The sequence below is a fragment of the Solenopsis invicta genome, chromosome 2 (genome assembly GCF_016802725.1).
Source record: "Solenopsis invicta isolate M01_SB chromosome 2, UNIL_Sinv_3.0, whole genome shotgun sequence".
NCBI lineage: Eukaryota > Metazoa > Arthropoda > Insecta > Hymenoptera > Formicidae > Solenopsis > Solenopsis invicta.
Window position 1 is genome coordinate 15,322,506 of NC_052665.1, and position 22,156 is coordinate 15,344,661.

General features: G+C 35.8%; 1 protein-coding gene across 1 annotated transcript; it reads left to right on the forward strand.

Annotated features, from left to right (window-relative positions):
* The first annotated feature begins 6,789 nt into the window (after positions 1-6,789).
* Positions 6,790-17,128, forward strand: LOC105197444. Its single transcript, XM_011163800.3, has 2 exons — positions 6,790-7,035; positions 15,421-17,128. The coding sequence occupies exons 1-2, from the start codon at positions 6,924-6,926 to the stop codon at positions 15,765-15,767; spliced, it is 459 nt and encodes a 152-aa protein (XP_011162102.1). The 5' UTR covers positions 6,790-6,923; the 3' UTR covers positions 15,768-17,128.
* The last annotated feature ends 5,028 nt before the right edge of the window (positions 17,129-22,156 follow it).

Here is a 22,156-nt window from a genome sequence, read left to right on the forward strand (position 1 = left end):
CAGATATGAAAAATAAATTTTACGACTGTCTTCGAGAGATATATCTTGGATTGATATTACAGGATTGCTAGACAGATATATTTTCTATGTAACGCGCTGTCTTATCTCCTCTCTCGTCATTTCGACGAAAAGGCGTCGAACGACAAAGTAAATAGCGTGTGCAACGATTCTCGCGTGCGAAGATCGGAGAACTTTCTCCAATTTGGGCAGATCCCAAATTATCATTAGGCGTTGGCCGTTTCACGCTCCCCGATGCCGTGCCCAGTCGACAAGCGCGGCCGTTGTCCCGCAATCTCGGCGCACAATATCGCCCCAATTGAGTCCCGTCGGCTTCGCAACAATTACATCACTCGCTCGCATCCGGCACGGATTCAAGTACGCTTTGCCGGAGGCTTCTTTCCCCGAGTCTGTGACAGATTACTTCCTCTCTCTTTCTCTTCATCTCTTGATTTTACTGCACACAGCAATGCTCAGTATAAAAATTAATTTTTTCTTTTTAATAATCAATACAACTTGAGAAGTTAAATTTATTAATATAAATTTATTAGTATAAAGAAATCGTTAAATATTCCCATCAAGTTTTTCATCCAGACAGCGTCGATTTCAATTCATAGTTTGATCACAGAATTTCGGTATTTCGGTATTCAAAATATGAAATGAAATTGACGCTGTCTGGATGAAAAACTCGATGGGTATATTTAACGATTTTTTTATTTCTCACCTGGGTGTAAGAACGAAATTAACATATTATATTAAAGAAAGAGTATGAAACATCATTCTTGGAAACTACAATGAAATCAAGTAGTTGGAATACGATTCTTTCCTTCTTGCGACATGATTAAACGGCAAACACGATGTACATACATAAGCGAGTTCGAGAAATCTCTTTGGCTCCTTCTTTCGATTTCTTTTCGAATTGTTAAGTAAATATTAGCGATTGACGAACGAACGGTGTCTCTCATCAGCCCGGAGCAGTTGCTCACCGCTGTGTCCTTCCTCGTCGTCGTTCTTTTCACGACGAACAACTTCTTTTCAGCAATCGAGCCAAGTCAAAGGCTGAGTTCAGGTGGAAGCGTTCAACGCTATTGGTTATCGAGATCAAAGTGATCGAGGTCGGACCTGGCGAAGGCCGAGGTCAAGGCGAAGACTGAGATCAAGGCTGTCGCTGTCGATGCCAATTCTACTGCCGAGATCGTCGGCTATAACTGGATCAAGAAGGACGAGTTGATGGACTCCAGTCCATTGCTCAAAATCGCTAGTCACCGCCGATGTGACTAACGCAAGAGCGAGATCTCGATCAACCGAGATCACGAAGTCAAGGGTGCCATCGTTCACGTTGGCATCACCAGCGCTCTGCGGTAAGAGGCATCTCCTCGGCGTCTGCGCTTCGTCGGACGCCGAGGCCGACAGCCAGGTGGTGAAGGTTTCTTGGTGAACGACGCAACCCACTGCCTCCCCTCCAATCGCGTCCGTACACGTATAGTAGAATGCTTTTCCGGCAGCGGAGAATATTGGTAGACTAACGAGACTGAAGAGCCAAATTTAAGCAAAAGTAAAAGTGAGACGAAGAATTAAATAAAGAAGAAATGTTGTGTAAATCGTACTTGCTACTAAATTTAGCAGTCTGCTCCAAATCTTTCATCTCTACGATTCTCTTTCATGCATCGATCCATTCATTATCAACATATACTTATTCTTACCAATGTGATTAACTTTAATCTTATACAGAAAAAAACGTAGTATCAAATCAACAATTTATTGTTTCATATATGAGCAAGAATATAAAATCTTCTTGGAAGAATTTATAATTATAAACAGACATAATAATTTACTTACATGAAGAAAATTTTCCTCTTCACGTAAGCAAATTATGTCTATTTAAGATTATAAATTCTTCCAAGAAGATTTTATATTTTTGCTTATATATGAAACAATAAATTATTAATTTGATACTATTTTTTTCTGTGTAGTTCAACTTGCTTTTTATCTTTCTCTATTGTAGCTCTACCATGGAAAAAAAATATTTGCAAAAACAATTAAGAACTTCGTTGATCCAGCAGATCTAGAGCCGCGATATACGGCCAGTTTTCTATGTCAATGCAGCAAAGTTTTACAGCTGAATAAAATTAGGGATTATATATAATTAATCATATTTGTTAACGCAGCAAGACAACTTTCCGCTAATCTAATCAGTCGAATATATCGGATTACAATTTTAAATGAAATATACTAGTTGAGATGGCGCATACTTTCGCTGCTGCAGTGAAGAAAACTCGTCACATTAGCAATTTTCATTGTAGCAAAGAATTAGGTGCTCTAACATTTCATGTATTGCTTTCAGACATGGTTTCTTTGTTGAACAGTCAAATCTTTTCAATCATAGACGTTGAATTCTTGCAGCCAACTTTATTTGGAAAGACTCAATGTTTTTTTTCTGTGATAAGAATTAAAAAAAAAATAAAAAGTAAATAAAACCAAAATTAAAATCACTCTACATTGGTAGAAATGAACATCGGACAGGACTTTCGAACAAACGCCGCTATATTCAGTACTTTTTTATTATAGATTTCGTCAATTAACATTTGCACATGGAAGAAAATATTTGTTAAAACAACCGAGGACTCCGCTGATTTCATAGTTTGCTATGTTAAATTATCAGTTTTATTTTAAATAAAATTAGCGATGATAACTAATCACATTTGCTAAAATAGCACAGCAAATTTGTTAACACAATATAACTTTTTGCGATAATCAATCAAATATATGGATTAAAATTTTCAATAGAGCATCCTAGCTAAAGTAGCTCATTTTTTTCGCTGCTGCTGTAATGAAGGAACTCGTTAGCAAGTTTTCACTGTAGCATAGAATTAATTGCTCTAACAATTCATTCATTGCTTTCAGACATAATTTCCTTGCTGAAATATCAAATCTCCATAGTTATAAGCTGCAGAGCTCGTGCAGCAAGCTGAATCACCCAATCTATTTTTTTCCGTGCGCTTTATATTGCGTATGCCACAACCAGTCTTCTTCGCGGGATATATTCCACAGCGCAGCGTGCATATTAAATAAAAGGCGGCATTCAAATAAAAGAATTACACATTCAGAGATTCAATCTCGCGTGTGTGGGACGGAGGGGTGGGGGGAAGGGGAGGATAATATTATGCAACGCGCGCGCGATATTGCCCAACGTGCGTTTCCGCGCTTAATCGGCATTACTTACAAAACATACGAATTATATTATACAAACGGGTCGCGCCTTTAAGCAACTCCTTCACGCTGAAATGAATCAGCGGCTGCCCGCGGCTTTCCTAACGCTCGCGGTCACTAATGGCTATGTTAATTTCTTCCGAGAAGCCCGTAATTAATGGCGCTTCATGAAATTCGTGTGTATATCGACCGTTGCCCAATTGCTCGACGGAGAAAAAATCTCGCGCGAGTTATACAAAACGTAAATCATCATTCTGCAACGCTATATTGCAGTGAATAAAATAGAGACTAATTATCGTGATAAATTGCGGGACGCTAATATCTCGATCTATTTTTGTTATAGTCCCCCGAAAAGTGTCACCAGTTTTTTTTTTTTCAGCTGGTTCTGTCATTGTATAACCGCGTCCGCTTCGTAAATTATTCATTCGCTATAAATCTCGTTCTACATCGGGTTTAAGGAATTTAAATTCCGATTAAATTTATGAATATTTGGAGAGAGGATTTCGTAGCAAGTAAAATTCCCCCGGATTCTCCTCTTTCCTTCTCTCTTTCTTTTAAAATGTTGAGGCTACGTAGTACGACCCGTGGAACCACATCACGGAAAAAAAAAGATTTATTAAAATAACTAAAAACTTCATCGATTCAGCAGAGCGATAGCCATAATATATACGGACAGTCAGTTTTCTATATTAAAATAGCAAAGTTTTATAACTGAATAAAATTAGCGATTATAATTAATCATTATTTGTTAAAATAGCACAGCAGACTTGTTAATGTACAGCGAGACGACTTTCTGCGAAAATCAATCGAAGATATGAATTAAAATTTTTAACAAAACTGCCATAGCTAAGATACTTTTGCTGCTGTAATGAAGAAAGCTCGTTACGTCAGCAATTTTCATTGTAGACCTAATTGTTTCAAAGAAGCAATTAATTCATTGCTTCCAGACAATTTCTTTGTTAAATCATCAAACATCCTTAGTTACAGGTGTTGAACTCGCGCAGCAAGCTATTAGTTTTGCTGAATCACCCGAACTACTTTTTTTCCGCGTTTCCTCTTCGCGCGGGTGCTTCCAAATTGTAACTAAACACAAACGGTACTTTATCATCATTTTATCGCGTTAATACTTCAATGCGTATATTACTGTTATTAAGCGTAATGGATGAAAACGAGCGCTGTGGATTTTCCACGCTATTATCCTAATGTGACAACTGTTCTTCTCTCGCATGTTGCACGTAGCGCGCACGGGACCGCGACGCGTACGCACGCATCTTAATATACAGGGTGTATAAAAGTAAATTACAATTTATTTAGCTGACCGAGTAACAGGATAACTGTATAATTAAAGACGCGCGGTTACTAATCTTCCACGTTTATACGGAGCACCTCCGAGTCAAGGCATTTTTTTCCACGTGACGTCATTCGACTATCGCCGATCTAAAATTATACCAATTCAGAACAGATAAGAGAATCTTTCAAACGCGACGTTGTCGCGTTACAAAAATGTTAATATGCCCGCTCGCGTCAGAGATTTACTGATGAACGGATGAAAGTTAACGACAGCCCGTTAGTCTCCGAAGACATTGCTTGCAGCAACCTCGCGATTACAGTATACGATAATAAACAGTTGTTCGTCGATTATCTCTCGCTGTGTGCTTTATTAACTCGCGTCGATCTATAATCTATAAATCACGATATTTGGACTGTCACAAAGTGAGAGTGCTATCGATACATTGAAAATAATATTGTTAAATTGACTAAATTCTTCAACTTGATTAAATTTCTTCAGTTCAAGTATTTATGCATTTAATTCAAATACATAAAATACTTGAACTTTAATTTGAGAATTTATTTAATTTAAGCATATATATATATATATATATATATATAGTGTGTACATACATATTTAATTTAAATACATAAATATTTGAATTGAAGAAACTGAATCAAGTTGAAAATTTTAATCAAGTTAATTTATTTTTTCTCAGTATATTGCAATGAATATACAAAAGGATTTATAAATACGTGTTAGTACTTCAGAAGGTTCGCGGAACGTGCTGTCAGAGCTATTTATTCTTGTTTTATGTCGAATGACCGAGAAAGATAGCTCTCCGAATGCAGTCAAGACGTGCAGTAGTGTGTTGACGCACAAAGCACGCATTTTGAACATTTTCTCTAATCATTCATAATTATTGAAAAGTAAAGTATGTAGGCCATATGACGGTTTTTACTTATTTTAGTGTGTAGATTCACTCCTTGAATTATTGACATCTATTTACGAACCATCAATATATAAGAGATAGACAAAATAATAACAGAACAGTTAAAAGATACAATACTTATTTTATTAATAAGTGATTGATCCATTTCAATCTCAATGTTTAATACAGATTTTATTCTTGGAATAAAATCATACAATGCTTAAATAATCACCGGTACAATGTTATATTATTCTTCTAAAAAAATATTTTTTAAGAATTATTTACGAATGCGTAAGAGGTATTGGAAGAGAAAATCTGTTTTTATTCTGCTCTACAAAACTGCTCACAATAACTCGATAACACTTTAATCAAGAAATTACGCTAACCAGGAAAATGTTGAAGTTTTAAAGAGCAGGAAGTAATTTTGGAAAATAGTACGAGAAGAAAGATTTCTTTCTCCAATTTTCTTTATATAACAAATTAAAAGATGTTTTGCTAACAGAATAGTTCAACATTCTGTTGATGACTATTCAAACATTGTTATACAGAATCTGTATTAAAAAATAAATCGTAGATTAATCTGTTATTAAAAAAAAGTAGTGTATTTCCTAGATGAAAAGTATCCCATTAGCAAACAATGTTTTTTAAATGTTTTTTAAATATTTATTCTTCATCATAACGTTTTTTTAAATATTTAAGAAACAAATGAAAAGTATTGTTTCCTGATAGAGTAGCGTAGTTTATATTATTTTGTTCATTCCCTGTATATTGCGCTTTGATACATTTTAATCTACTGTCGAAAGCACTTGCTAAGCAAAAGAATCTTAAAATAATTTATTACATTTCATGTATTGAAACTAATCAACTTGGCGTTATAAGAGGAACATTTCTAAAAATAAAACTCTTCTTGTACACGTACTACTTTACATATTATCTCAAGGACTCTTAAAAAAATTCATCATTTATTGCAGTTTTTCAATTTCCTGCATCTAAGCGCTAAATTTTTTAATAAAACTCCGTTGAAGTAAATTCTGCCTGAAATTGATCGAAGAACGTGGTTTGCCAATCATTTGGCTCTCTCTCTCAATCTTGCGAGGATCATCGACGTCCTGATGTCAGCCACAAACTTTTCTCTCAAGTCGAACGAATCTGGCAGCAGAACGAGACACGACCAAGATCAGCGACTACGTCGTCGGTCCCCCATGCGTAAGTACGCATCCCTACCTAGTTGCCGCGTGGACCCCGACGGTGTCCCCGACGTCACTCGCAAGCCCCGGTCGCGAACGATGCCTCGGTGACTGGTGGTTCAAGAGGTGAGAGACCAGGTCTGATCCTGGTGGGGATAACAGGGACCCCGCCCGATGGACGGCTATAAAATGCCGCCACGGGGACCGGGCCCAACCAGTCGTAATCGATACGATAAGAAGCTCCATTTTTCTGCTCCTCTTCACTTCATCCCTCCCATCCCGCAGGAGGCCACCCCTCGTGAATCTATCTACCGCCCGACTCGAGATCATGAAGATCGTCTTCGCCCTGTGCGTCGCGGTGGCCTTCGTCGCCGCGAATGCCGAGGAGCAGGAGCGGCCGAAAACCTTCCGGAGACTGATACCCGCTGACGTCCTCCGCGGTGAGTTAACCCGAGTCGATCCTTTTGAGGGTGAGAGAGGGGGATGAATCTTACTCCCACGCAAGCTCGCGATTCGAGAGACAGTCATGTATAGAAAAAGAACAATTTTTTTGCTGAAATATTGATCTAAAAATAATGTTGCATTATTAAAAAACCCCAAAAAAATGAAACTCTTATATTAGATGTTCGAACCGATTGCTAGAACGTCAAAGCGGAGATCTTTTTGCGGAGATTTTATCGTGCTTGCCTTTAAAAAAAAATCTTTCGATAAATCGATGTTTCGTCAGTTACTGACGTAGCTAATCAGTTTATTGAAACTTTTTTTTCAAAGTTGAGCATTATTATCTTTTGATGGTCTAACACTTAATCACTTTCTGATCTGTAACCGATTAATTTTTTAGATACTGCAGTTAAAAAAATTGTTCTTTCCATGTGCAGTTGTTCCCTCCTACATAACGTCATTGCGAGAGTTTTATCCATTTCTTAAGATCGCTGAATAAATTAAATGTCATTTGGAGGAGTTTCAATTTTACATATTCAATTGTGGGCATTGTATTCGATAGTTGTACGAGCATCGCGGTTTGCTCGATGAAAGATAGCTTTGAAAAGTATCTCTTTCGCGAAAAGATATTTTATCAAATCGCGATCTTTATCTTTATAACACGATACTAGTATCGCTTGATTATCATCGAGCCAGATAGAAGCAATTAAATAATACATCTGACAGCAGAAACCCGCGTCAATTATATGTCAGCTATTAGCGTAATAAATTGTATGCTAATTCGTTGTCGAAGGAGAGATATCGTGTTTAGAATGGCGAGATCTTTGAGATCTTAGCTCGCGCAAAAAACTAAGGAATATAATATGCATTAATTAGATATTTTCACCAATAAAGACAAATTTTTATTTATTAATTAATTCCAAAGTAAATTAACTAGAAAGACGACGAAATAAAAGTACCGTTAATAAAGATATTGCTAGTAAAATAAGATAAAATGATAATTTTATAAACACGCGAGCGAATTAGCGTTCGCACTTTGTAGCTAGTATAATATTTTATATAAATATTAAAGGTTTATTTCTCCTAAAGGTTTATATCAAGTAGATTCAAATTGACACGTAGATTCGCCTGTGTAAAGAACACTGGTTGAGAATCACTGTGCCAGGTGTCTGGTCGAATTCAAAGAATTGTATGTACATGACCGACAAGTGGGACGATTGTTGTTATTTTCAAGCGGCACTTGGAAGACATTCGGCTTTCTTATGATACCTTGTCACGCGTATTAAACAGTTGTCTTCGGAATCCCGATGCCGTACCATAAGTATCACGAATGCCGTTCGCGGCGGAAATAAGCGAGTCGTTCTCGATTCGGTCAAAAAGTACAAAAAGGAAGAAAATGTTCTCTTAGAATTGCGCACAGAGAGTCGCTCTACATAAAATCCAAGCCAGGAGACGTGGAGTCGTTTCCACTTCTTCATAATTGACTTTAGAGTTTATCAATTCTGCAAAAGAAAACTTTCAATTAAAAATGTACCAGGCCTCGCGTTATTTCGAACACAATCTTGCTTAAAGAGCAACTGAACCGAGAGAGTCGCTCTCAGGTTTACGTGAGCGGACAATTTTTCTCACCCACAGCGAGAAGTCGCAAGAGATATTACACCGACGAAACTGTTTTGTCGAAAAAAATCATGTTGCTCTGAAAATAATTGGTACTCGACAGCTTTATCAAATTAATAATAAAATAATAGTTGCCAAATCCTTTCTCCAGTGCAATGTAACCGTTTTAACGGTCCAGCGTGATTATTTTCACATCTGTATTTCAACAAAATCGCTCTTTCCGCGCAGGATCGCCGGAGCCCCCCTTATGAATTCCTAGACAGACAATTAATTCTCGCCTACGCCTCGCGATCCTTCGCTTCCGTTCTCGGCCTTGTTTATCGCTTTTTTTTTCTTCTCGCTCCATAGTTATCGCATCTCGACTCGCATTATGTCTCGTTATTTATCCATGCGTGAGTCGACCCTGATAATCGTAACCGGACGTCTTTTTTTTGCGTCGGCTCGCCTATTATCTCGTATAATCGCGGGGCGCGGTCCCTGTGAATCAGGATTCGCGGGGACACAGACACGGTCGTGTATCGCGGCTGGCGAGCACGACGAGATATCCCACGGACAGGTGGGTCGAGAAAAATAGCAAAGCTCCGCAGGCTCCGCTCGCGTCGCGTTCGCGTCGTCAAGATCACGAGACAGCGTGAAAGTTTCGTTGCCGTAACCATCACCTTATGATCCTCGCGCCGATATAATTCCCTCTCCCCCTCTCCTCTCTTCCTTCTCCCTTTCTCGATATCACTTTCTTCTTTATACGGACCGCAGGGTGCAGTGATGCGTTTCTCTTCGTTTCAACAAGCTTCGTTTCAACAAGGAGAGGACCGTTACGAAACGGACCGTGTTACTTTTCGGAGAAGCGTCCCGATCAAAAAATGCATGCGCAATTGGCTTTGCTGAATATCTAAAAATTTAGCTGGGACGCAGAGATTTTAACATCTGATTGCGTCATCAAAATAATTATGAGGGACGTTCGAGCTGCAAATTCAAACGACACACTTTATTCGAAGGATGTCCCGCGAATGTCCCTGGGAGGTTTGCGCTATAAGAGGGGTTTTGATATTCGAGCAATCAGTTTGAACATTTTGTACGAATTATTTCGATAACAAAAATTATTTTCAGATCTATACCTAGCTAAACGTTCAAACACTTCGGCAAAATCATTTTTTCCCACGTGTAAAGAAAAGTGTCGTTTAGGTATATAAAATAAGACGAGCCAAAATGTGCCGCTAAGTGATAGTACTCGCGAGATTAATGATTATATGCTACATTGAAAAAATTAATTAATTGATGCGCGACAAATTACAACAAGCGACACCGTTTACTTGTATAAAGCACTTGGCAGGTTGGGACGCCGCAAAATTACGTTCTGCGTAATGAAACTGCGTAACCGTCAGCGCCTTAAATCAATTTGAGCGCCTTCCAGAGCGAATATCCTTGATGTTCCGCGTAGACGCAACGATCGCTCCCGCCGGTCCTTAATTACCCATGGCCGCGTTCTTTCTTATTTGTCGGCGCAGACCTGGATTTCCATGAATAATCGAATTAGTCACGGCAAGCGACGAGGAGGGAATTACGAGCGACCTCGTTGCTCGAATTGTGGCTCGAAGCGAGAAGGCAGGATATCGCACAGGTGTGGAAGCTCGCGCGCGGGAAGGATAGAATCATTTACCTGTCGTCTCTCGCGGAAGGTCGCGGATCTGCGAAGGCCTCGAATGAGCGACGAGCTCAACCGCGGTAACGAGTCTCGACACAACGTGCAAACAATGGCACCTACACGTAAGAACGGCGAACAGTCGCCTTCTTTCTTAGCGCGAAAGGAGAGTGCCGATGGATCTTTTCGTGCACGTATCCCATTTTCTTTAATGTCCACTTGTGCCAATGTAGAGATTAACTTTAATCTCGGTTTAATTTAATCTTACAACTCTTGGAACCAGAAAAAGATAAAAAGTAAGAACGAGGTTAAAGATAATCTGCGTTAGTAGAGGTAAGAAGATAAGATACAACCACTCCGACACTATTGTTTGATCGAAATCACGGCGACTCGCGTTTATCGTAGAAGGCATCCTCGCTATTTGAAAGCGAGAAGCGCGCACTTATAAGGAAAGTAGCGCCCAGATCATAAATGACAAGCGGCGCGATGAAAGTGTGGGCGGGATCAAACGCGGCTTTGAAATCAGGGAAAACGATACAACTGCGGGACTTTCGAGATTAGAATCGAGGCAAGAATCGTGCATCTGTGTCACTGGGTAACATGACAATAAATTGTAATGTCGCTTTCAAGTATCTCCCTGACTCTTGATGACCCGACCAGTTTCGCCTAGAAGGATGTAAGATCAAGAAGGAGACAAGCATCAACGTTTTCGTATTTTGAAAAAAAATGCAGACAACACGTTCTCGCAGTTACGAACGATTTCGATTAGATTCCACATTAAGAATTCGGAATTCATCGCGCGATCATTGTTTTAAACAAATCGTGGAGAGTCTGGAGAGTCGTTGCTTGCCTCTTGCCTTGCAGGCCCCAGTGAAAGTTGGTCCCATAATATTTTCCTTACTTCTCCTTTTAGTAGGTATTTTTTCTTTTACGATTAGATTCTTATCGATTGGCGATACTTTAGTCATTTATATCTTGAGCAAGAAAATTCATTTTTTTTTCCTTCTTTTATTCCCAAGACTCAACTGAAGTATTAACCAACAGTAAAGCAGGAAGCGTACAAATGAGTTATGTACGTCCTTTATTCTAAAGGATACAGTCCTTTATTTCGGTTGGCTGTCCTTTAGATTTATTTATCTTCACAAAACTCAATTTATTATTTATGAAACAACTGACAAATTTAGTTGTTTAAACTGGTTTGGAATTATGTAGGAAGAAAACCCAAAAATTTTCAGATTTTCTCGAAGAAAATAAAGGACAACTGATCATTGCAATTATATCGAATATAAATCGCATATAAACGTCAAGTTCCGATGTTCATAGGAAATTCATCTTGTCGAAATTTCATTAAATCGTTCTACCTTTTAATTTGAAATCTGCCTTCTGCGTTTCTAATTGAATCGGCATAAAGATTGCAATTTCTGCCTCGTTGACGAGTGTCCTTGTTTACTATTTTCATGGCAACCGGTAAAACGAGAAAAACCGCAGCGGCGCATTAGCGGCAACCGTAAACGCCGATCACGTCGCGACTCCGATCGGCATTGAGAAAACGGTAACGAACACGTCATTGTTTAAGCCAGCTCGTGCAGGCAATAAAGCCTCGCTTTGGGATCGCGCCGGATTGCACGGCCAGACGTCCTGACGTCTGTCCTGAAGCCACCGTAATCCTCTACTCGATCTTATCTGCTTAACGGATGTCACACGTAGATGTGAAATTGCGGCGAGAGATACCCGTGACTCATAAATTACAATATGAAACACGCGCCTTTCAGGCTACGCAATGATCATGCGGGAATGAGAAAATGATACAGATATACGTATTAAAAATCGATTAGAGATGTAAATGAGGAAAAATAAATTAGAAACTTTGAATAAAAAGCTCAGTAAGAAAAATATAGTTTTATCGGGATTGGATAATGATTAGTTAAAAAGTTATAAGTTAAATCAAGTTGAAAAGGTAATAACCTTCAACTTAACTTAGTTAATTTCAAATAATTTAATTTTTAACTTTAACTAATTATTTTTTAAACGCGTAAATGTTACATTTATTAACTGGTCTTCTAAGTTAAAAATTTATCCGTGTAAAAGAAAAAATTAAAAAAGAAACAATATGTTCTCACATAAGAAACAATGTTTCATATAGATTTAATTTACAAATAAAATATTAAATTTATTTGTCAATTCGCATTATAATTGTTTTAAGTAATTTAACTTAAAAAAATTACGAATTTCTAATTTAATATAAACAGATTTTTAAAATAAATTTTTAATTTAACTTAATTTAATCTTAACGTAACTTTTAATCGAGTTAGTTTTTTGTTCATGTAACGTAACTAAATTAATTTTACAAGTCATTAACTTTACATTAACTTGTGCAATTTTGGTTTTTACTTAAAATTTCTAGTTTTCTTCAGTCATTGAAATCTCTAAAATTGATAGATTGGGCGGATGCCCAATCGAGTTCGCTATTTTTCTTTGCTTTTTTTTTTAAATTTCTGCAGCTTCGATTCAAAGAATCACGATCGTCGAGCGGGAATCTTTCAAAGATTCGTCCTCGCTCCGAGACAGTTACCTCGGGTGAAACGATCTCGTCGTGAGTCATCGCGAGACCAGGCCTCGAAGGGCTGATGTAATCGTGAGCCGTAAAACCAACGCGTCGACGTCCGTCGTAACGACGCCCAACATTTGTCGTCGACGCGTTGCGTAAAAGCGGCGATCGCAACCGACCGGCCCGGTGTATGACAGTGAAAGTGTCTCTCCTTGAAGTTTCCAGCACGATTACCGCCGCCGACGATGACGACGACAAAAGCGTTCCCCGTTTCTCGGTCGTCGTCGTCGTCGTCGTTGTCGTCGTCGTCGTCGTCGATTACAAATCAAATTAGCCCCATAATGCTGTCATCCATTGCGCCCGTCGTCATCGTCGTTGCCGTCGTTCCGTAGCTCCGTATCGAGGAAGTGAAATTCGTCATTAACGTGTTGCAGACACGGGCTAGCTCGGAAATAGGATGCCGAACCCAGCGGGAGTGTTGCGTTCGTTGTCAAGTCGTTTACAATAAGGATAATGAATATAATGATGCAAACGCTGATATCGTAGAGTAAAGCGTTTCTGCGAGAGCGAGAAGATTATTTCCAAATGTTCAAACTATATTCGATCGAAAAGATTTAAAGAAATAATAATATTACAATTAAATAATTATAAAGAAATAATAAAATAAGTAAAATAATGAAATAAAAGACAGAAAAAGAATCGGCTCAAACGTAGACTTGCGATTAAAATATATTATTTTATCGCTGGCGACAATAGACAGAAAAAACAGTATTAAATATTAGTGTCAAATTAAAATTAATATATTCTTTCCAACATTGTTTCATATATGTATAAGCAAAAAATTCTATTCTTGCTTATATATGAAATCGTTATAATCTTATTAATAATTTAATCTTCTTTAAAAAAATTTAATAATCTTAAATATCAGTAAAATATTACATTTTTATTTTAATATTATAATAGCGCAATATAATTGTTCTGACATTAATAATAACAACATTTAAAAATTCTTATACTTAATTGGTTTGAAGATATTATTTTGTATCCGATACTTTTTCCTCCCAATTCATGAAAAGTTATTATTGAATGAAAATATATTTTTCTTGATAAATCTACACAAAATTTCTTCACGTATAAATTTTGTTTAATTTCTTTCCAATATTTAACATTTCGAAAATAAGAATATTCTCAAAATAAGAATGTTGTTTCTTCTGTGTAGAAAGACTATAATAGCGCAATGTGTTGGAACCTGACAATTTTTTGCCAAGGAAAAATCTAATTTCACTGTGCATTGCGACGTGTGTAACGCAACATAAAAAATCGCGCCTGCTCTCTCGCATCAACTCTTTCATCTGTCCGAACATTCAGGCCGGGATAATTAATGGGCAACATTGTGCGGCCAAGCATTAGCGGTCGTTTAGGTCCGGCGCGTTAGAAAGTAACGACACTTTTGCGGAATTGCGCGTGACGAGGTAACGAGATAACGCGCGGGCGAGTGAGCGCGTTATTAAGGAAACATGATCGTTGCCTTATTTCGTCGTTCGACTTCGGCGATTCAGATGGCCTTTTACTCTCGTCACCACCGGTGAAATCCGAGTGAAAGAGATCCCTACATGGAAAGAACTTTTCTGAAGTACTTAAAAATTTATCAGGTAAATGCAGTTGTGAAAATAATTTTGATGGACCATCAAAAGTTTATAGTACTTAGCTCAATTTTTAGACATTTTAATTAAACCGTTCTCTCCATTAAGAGAAATGCAAGAAGGAAATTGTAATAATGGGGTAACAAAAAAAGAAAATTATTTACAAGCCTCTCGAAATGACCGCAAATACGTGTTTCATAAATACGTTTTTCATCATTTTGGGCCATTTCCGAAATATAAGGGTGGGACCGGACTTCACAAACACTCCGCTCTCTAAATCGGAATCAGTATATTTTTCATTGAAAGACAATAAACAGATCTGATTTCAATAATAAACTTATAACTACATCAATCAGTGCAGCTTTTCAGTGATATTACACTGATTCCAATTAGTGAGAGCGGGGTGAGAGATAGTGAATATTGATCACAGTTATAAGTATAGCACTGTAAATCAATAAGATTTCAAATAGAGAGCGTGAACGTATATTGTATATACATATATAAATATATATAAACAATAATATACATTATACATATTTTATTATTGTTTATATATTAATAATTATATTCAACAGTAATTTGTTATACTATTTACACATGGAAAGAAAGTTTTACAAAAACTTTATAGCTGGATACAAAAATAATTTTGTTTTAAATCATCGAAATAATTGTATCAAGCTGATTGTTAGAATGTCAAAATTTTATGCAACATTACTCATTACGCTTTAATGCGTCCTTCTTAATTAGTCTCGTAATCCAATCAAATTATTTTCAGATCTGTATCTGAGTTAAATTTTTACGTACTTTAAAAAAATCGTTTTTTCCGTGCATAATATGTCTAAAAATAGAAGACAAACGATCATTAAGCTCTCTTTCCTTGGCTCTTTTTCTTTGGAAGCTTTATGCGACTCTAATAAGAGCAATGCGCCCTTTGCAGACTTCCCCGGCATGTGCTTCGCGTCGACCAAGTGCGCGACCATCGAGCCGTTGAAGTCGTGGGAGCTGTCGCCGTTCTGCGGTCGTTCCACCTGCGTGCTCGCCGACGACAACTCTGGCCGTCTGTTCGAGCTAGTGGAGGACTGCGGCCCGCTGCCGAAGGCCAATCCTAAGTGCAAGCTCTCCGACAAGACCAACAAGACCGCGAGCTTCCCCGACTGCTGTCCGCTCTTCGAGTGCGAGGAAGGCGCCAAGCTCGAATATCCGGAAATCCCGACTCTGCCACCACCAAGCGGCGTGGACGCCACGGCGACCGCGAAGGCGCAACCGGAAGCGCCGCAGTCCTAAAAAGCCCGAAACACAGCAGCGAAAGGCCACCCTGTCCCGCCCTGGGGTGAAGGTTGCGGTGTAGCCTCGACGAAATCGATCGGACTCGATTACGTTCCATTGCTAAACGGACAGCGATCTGTCGGCTCACGATCTGTCGGCTCAATCGACGAGAGAGTCAGGGCGGTGAACGTACATTCGAGGACTCTGCCTACCCGGGAGCGAACGGAAAGACCTCTTCTCGACAGAAAAAAACCAGCGGACTCCTAGCGTAACGCGAAGTAAAAAACGCGCGCATAAACCTCGATTTTATTTTGCATTGGTATTCGAGTACCAAGATCTGTTTCGACACAACAGAACGATTAGTCATGCTGTTTTACGATACCTTCTCGAGGAGAGGATAAATTGTCGTGGCAATAGCCCTCGAACGACGTGAACATCGAGCGTCGCTGTACGTTGCGCTGGGACGCAGATCTCCTCGTATCCGGCTCGATCGTGGACCGTTCGACAGGATTGTGCAACGTTTGTGCCGATCGCGACGAGGCCATACCGTGGTACCGCTCACCGTCTAACGCGATTCGATCCCATACATGATCCCAGATTAAGCTAATTGTACATAAATTCAGGCCGCGCCTTCGCAAACTATGGAGCACGATAAAAGCTTTTTCGACGCACTCCTCCCTCTCCCACATCTCCGATTTGTAATCTTATCGTAATTCACCCCGACCCTCTCGTTAGCTTCCCCAATAGTTTTTTAGCTGCTCAACCCACGAACGTATGGTTTGCTTATGAAAATCTAAAAAAAAAAAAAGAAAAGAATAATTTTGCCAATAGTACATCGGGTACCTCAAAGTCTAACAGAAGACCTCTCTAACAGGACAAGATGTTGTACGAATATTCTAGAATATTCTAGATATTGTGCGAATATTCATGCGATATCAGCTCATGATATTGAACGGATATTCATGCGATATCAGCACATGATATTGAACGGATATTCATGCGATATCAGCACATGATATTGAACGGATATTCATGCGATATCAGCACATGATATTGAACGGATATCACATGCTCACATGCTGTTAGAGCTGACAGAGATCTTTGGCTTTGATCTTAAAAGAAAGATAAATATACGAGAAAAGTTCAATCAGTGTACTGCTTTGTGATCACTCTATTGTATCTCGCACAGGAGCGTTTGAAAAGTTTAGACGCTTTTCGACGATGTATCTTTTAATGATATAAATCGGTAAGGGCGCACTTTCGTCTAGTTAAGTCGACTTAAGCTCTTTCTCAACATATGACAAATTTATACTCCGTAGCAAAGTCTGGCAGTATGTATCGCAAATATGTGTGATTGTAATTATATGTGATTAAATTAATACTTATTTAATTCAATGCGTGTCGCGCACTTGTCTCCCTCACCCATTCCCATTTCTTCCTTTCAGAATTAAGTTCCAGAAATAAAAAATCGTTTAACCATAAATTATACGACTCTTATCGCGATTTCGATAAAGACGTAAAAAAATTTTATTTTTTAAATTACGGTTGTTGATAATGTTATTTTTTATTTAAAAGATCGTAAAAAAAAAATGAATGGAATTCCTTAATATCGCGAGAATAGACTCGAATAACAACTAAAGATGTGGGCAGCATAAAAAATGATAGTCAACCACGCCTACGTTTCTGAGGCAATCAAATTAACTTATACATGCAAATTTATATATGCGTATTGAAAATCAACTAAGAGAACAAACAATTAATTACAGAAACAGTTAATTATAGCTTATACATTATTGCATATTTAATATACGTTAAATTAGATATTAATTGTGTTGAATTTTAAATTGTGCATTTATCGCATTAACAAACATATTATTAATATAAATTATTAATATTAATTATAAATAAAAAGTTTAAAATTAATTATACTGAAGCTGCATGCAAATTACATCAAGCAAGTGAAAAAATGAGGTGCTGCCTTTCAATTTCAATTTCACTCCAATTTAGAGAAATCTGATTAAAAAATAGCGCGCGCTAAAGTGATTAAAAACACACGTAATTAAAAATCGCATGGTCCATCATCTCGTCCTAATTAACCTCAAGTTCTTGTTTTTATTTTACGAATTTACGAACAAATTTGTATTCGTGGTATTTATCTATGGGAAGCGAGGTTTCGACTCTGCAAAGTTTTCTGACTTCTTTCTTTCTTTCTTTTCTTTTTTAATGCAACGATGTGCCTCGAGAAAACGCAAGTGGTGACAAACGCCGTAAAAGTAGGCGAGGAGCAAACGAGATTTTTGGTCTCTACCCGAATAGACTGCAAGACCTACTTTCACCCGGCTATCGTCTCCGCTATCCGCCTCTCATTTCGAGTTTCGACTTTGATTAAAGGACGGGAGAGAGACCGGGTGGACGTTATAATAACTACGTTACCGGTTCGTCGCGTCGCGGCGCGCGAGATATTTGCGAGCCTGCAAGCTAATTAAATGCCGATTTCGTAACTCGGGGTCAAGTTTAGCAGTAACGAAATCAGATGTTATTTAAATTCGCACGAGACATCGATAAGGCTGCAAAACACCTTTCCGCCCGATTGCGTCTTCGGGAATATCGAATGACGTTAATTAGCATCGCGACATCGATTTTGCTCGTCGATTTTTATGCCACTGGTTTGCGCGCACGTCTTTTTGCGTAATTAATTAAAAATTGTGTTGTAATAGTTTAAATCGTAATTCGGTTGTGATAATTTTTTAAAAATATTGTTCTTCTAATAATTTTCGTTTTTTATATTATTTAAACATGAGATATATTTAATTAAAAAAAAAGAAAAAATTTTAAATTTAAATTTAAATCTTTGCCAATTTGATGACGCATTTTCATTGACCATGACGTTATATTTTATATAAAAGTAAACAGGGTGCATTAATGTGATCTTTTAAGTGATCTTTTAGGGTAGCTAGTGTGGAAGATCAAACTAAATCATGTAAGGTATGACGTTGAAGCGTTTGTTTGTCTACATATTTAAATTAAAAGAATTGCTATTATTTATTATTTAAAAAAATTATTTTAATATTTAACTTTAAATATATTGATTTTGCGCCAATGCAAAAAAATTATTATAAAAGTCGTATTTAATCTATTTAATAATTGTTTTAAAATTTATGTCGCAACCAAATTGCCACTTTTAAGAGATTTTCGTCAACGCAACATTAGATGTGTACAAAAATTCTAGAAATTCTTGAAAATTTAATTAGAACAAGTTTGTAACAAAATACGTGTTTGAAGAATTTATGATAATAAACGATTTTATGTTCAATTTACTGTCCTCATCTGTCCTCGAAAAGAAAATTCATTAAGAATTCATAAATTTATTTCAGAGGCGATTTATTCAGAGAACATCCTGTTCACGCAGACTCATCGTTGAGTAATTCGCGATTAATTTGTCTGCGAAATCGTGAAATTTCGTAATATATTCTATATAGTGTTTTTTTTTTCAAGCTTGCGAAATATGTCAAGGATAACGATTAAAAACACAGGTTCTATTCCATCGCAACCTGCGAAATGTCAACGTGATTAGCGCTCAGGTTTGTATTCTATGCATATTTATATGGACCACAATCTGCATGGAGAAATCAATTTTGTTTTTTTAATCGATCAGTGGCAGTAAAACATCTTTTTCCGCGTTAATATCGAAAAAATATATTCTTTGTATTAAATTTAAAATATATATTATAATTAAGCAAAATAATTTCATTTTTAGGCTGTTGGAAAAGGAGATTTAAAATTCAGATAGCAAGTACGTTTCAAAACCGTTTTATAAATGGCTATCTGAAACGTTTTATAACGGATTTCTTTAAACATTAGTTAAATCCATTTGAAAAGTTTTGAATAAAATATTTCTTTTCTGGTAAAAATACGTTTAAGACATTATTATAAAAATATTTATCTTATAGATGAACATGAAAATGTTCCAAAAATTATAAATAAAATTCTTTCAACAAACTATAATATACACTACATATTCAAATCTATATTCAGTATATTAAAAAATATACTATTAATTAATGTTTCAAAACTCGCGTTTATTCACACATAGAATGTGGAACTGTTTGGTGGATCACACATCAAGATCAATTAATAAACATTAATAGAACATATATAAGAAAATATATTGATTATGTTATTTATAAAGACAACAAGTAATATGTATGATAATAATAGATAATGTTATTATAAATAAAGGAAATTAAATATTAATTGCAAATGAAAAATGTTCTTAACCAATAGTATAAAAACGCAAAACATTCCATAATAAATTATTAAATTATTTCTAATATAATGTTCTTTGTTTGTCATTTAAAATTATAAAACTGTATACATGTTTATAAAACATAACGCAAGCAGAAAACAAAATTTTTTAAAATATTTTTAAATTATTTGAAAGCCATTTTAAAAAACGTTAAAAATAATGAATTAAATTTACTTAATTTCATTAAAAAAAATTTTATTTATTTTAATGACAAAGAAATTTTTAACGTGTGGAAAATGTTTATTTCAATACAAAGGTTTATTTTAATGAAAGGATTATTTTCAACATGTGGAAAACGTTTTATTTCAACACTTAAAAAACTGTGTTCTTTAATATCGAATAGATGATATTTAAAACATTTATTGTTGTTTTATAAGTGTTGAAAAACGTTTTCCAAACGTTAAAAATTGTTTTTTAAGAGGGATGCGTACTTGAAAACATAAAAAAAGTAATTTTTAAAAATTTTGTAAAATAAAAATAAAAAAAGTCATCTTTTTAAAACTTTAAGACTTGTTTTGCAAACATTTAAAGAAAACATAAAACAATTTTTATTACAAAATAATAATTTTTATATGTAATCATTGATAGTCAGTCGTTACCGGAAATGTGATCTTTGTGTACATTCTAGCAAACCTAATTTTTGCCTGAGAAAATCAAACAAATTTTTAATTTTCATAAAGGTTTATCTTAAATAAACCAAAAAACTTATAAAAATTTATAAAAATAAAAATTCTGTAAAACTTAAAAAAAAACAAAATGATTTTTGTAAAAAAATTTTTTTTTAAGTCATAGAATTTTTTTTCATACATTTTTATCATTCTTTTTGTTTAGAACAAAATTTCATAAAAATTAAAAATCTGTTTAATTTTTTTCAGGCAAAAAATGGACTCGCTAAAATATACATAAAGATCACATCTCCGGTAACGGCTATCAATAATTACATATAAAAATCATTATTTTATAATAAAAATTTTTTATATTTTCTTTAAATGTTTACGAAAGTAGAATTTCAATTTTTAAAATATAAACCGTTTTATTTTTGTTTAAAAAAGTCTAAATATTACCTTTTTTTAAGGTTTTAAAGAAGGTATTCCTTTAATAAATGTTTTTTTTTAAATAAAATAAAGAGGATTTAATCTATTGTTTCAGAATTTTTAGAAATGGTTTATATGTTTCATAAATATTTTTTAAATCTTTGCTGCTTGATATATGAAATACCAACATGCATTATATACATGAGTATTTAGGATCCACTTATTTTATTAATTAATTATTCTTATATCAGTATTGTTTTAAAAATGACAATCAAAGTTCAACTTTAATTTCTTTTTGTTATTTGTCCAATTAACTTAATTCTAATTTAACACGATGGCAAAACCTATAATAAATACTTGTAGAGCAGATTTTCAAAATATTACTTGCAGAAAAAATTTTTGAGAATTCTATACAAATTTAAGAAATGGTAGAAAAATTATAAAAACTTCTGGATTGGAACACTTTTGTTAATATTAATTAAATGTATATTTCTAAAAAAATGAATATATGTAAAAAAATGAATATATGTACGGAAAAATAAATATTTTTGAAAAAAAAAACTAATAATTTCTATAAATTTTTATTGCTAGTAGAACTGCTTTGTATTTATTTATAGAACATTTTTTTTGCCAGAGTAAGCTACTTAAAAATGTGTAGGCTATAATGTTGGAGTTGTAGTTTAACATACTTTCACCGAAACATTTAGAGAAATCGCAGAAGCGCCGCCTTACAAAAGTACAAAAATTTATAAAAATTTAGGAAAGCGTTCCAATCTAGCATAATTTTTATAAAAATTTGTATAGAATTTTACAATATTTTTTCCAGGGATGCTATCAATTTTTGTTAGCAAAAAGTAAACAAATTGCACATAGAGAGTCTCAAATATCTGATAATGTCGGCGATTAAATTGCCGTCATAAATAAGACGAAGCCTCTGGTTTGCTATGTCAGCAAAATGGCGCGGCAGAAAGCACAAGATTCGCAGCTCGTGCTCATTTCTGCTGCCAGTCTGCCAGATTGCTCGCTCTCACACAGATTCTGCTCGACTTCTGCTATTAGACTACTCA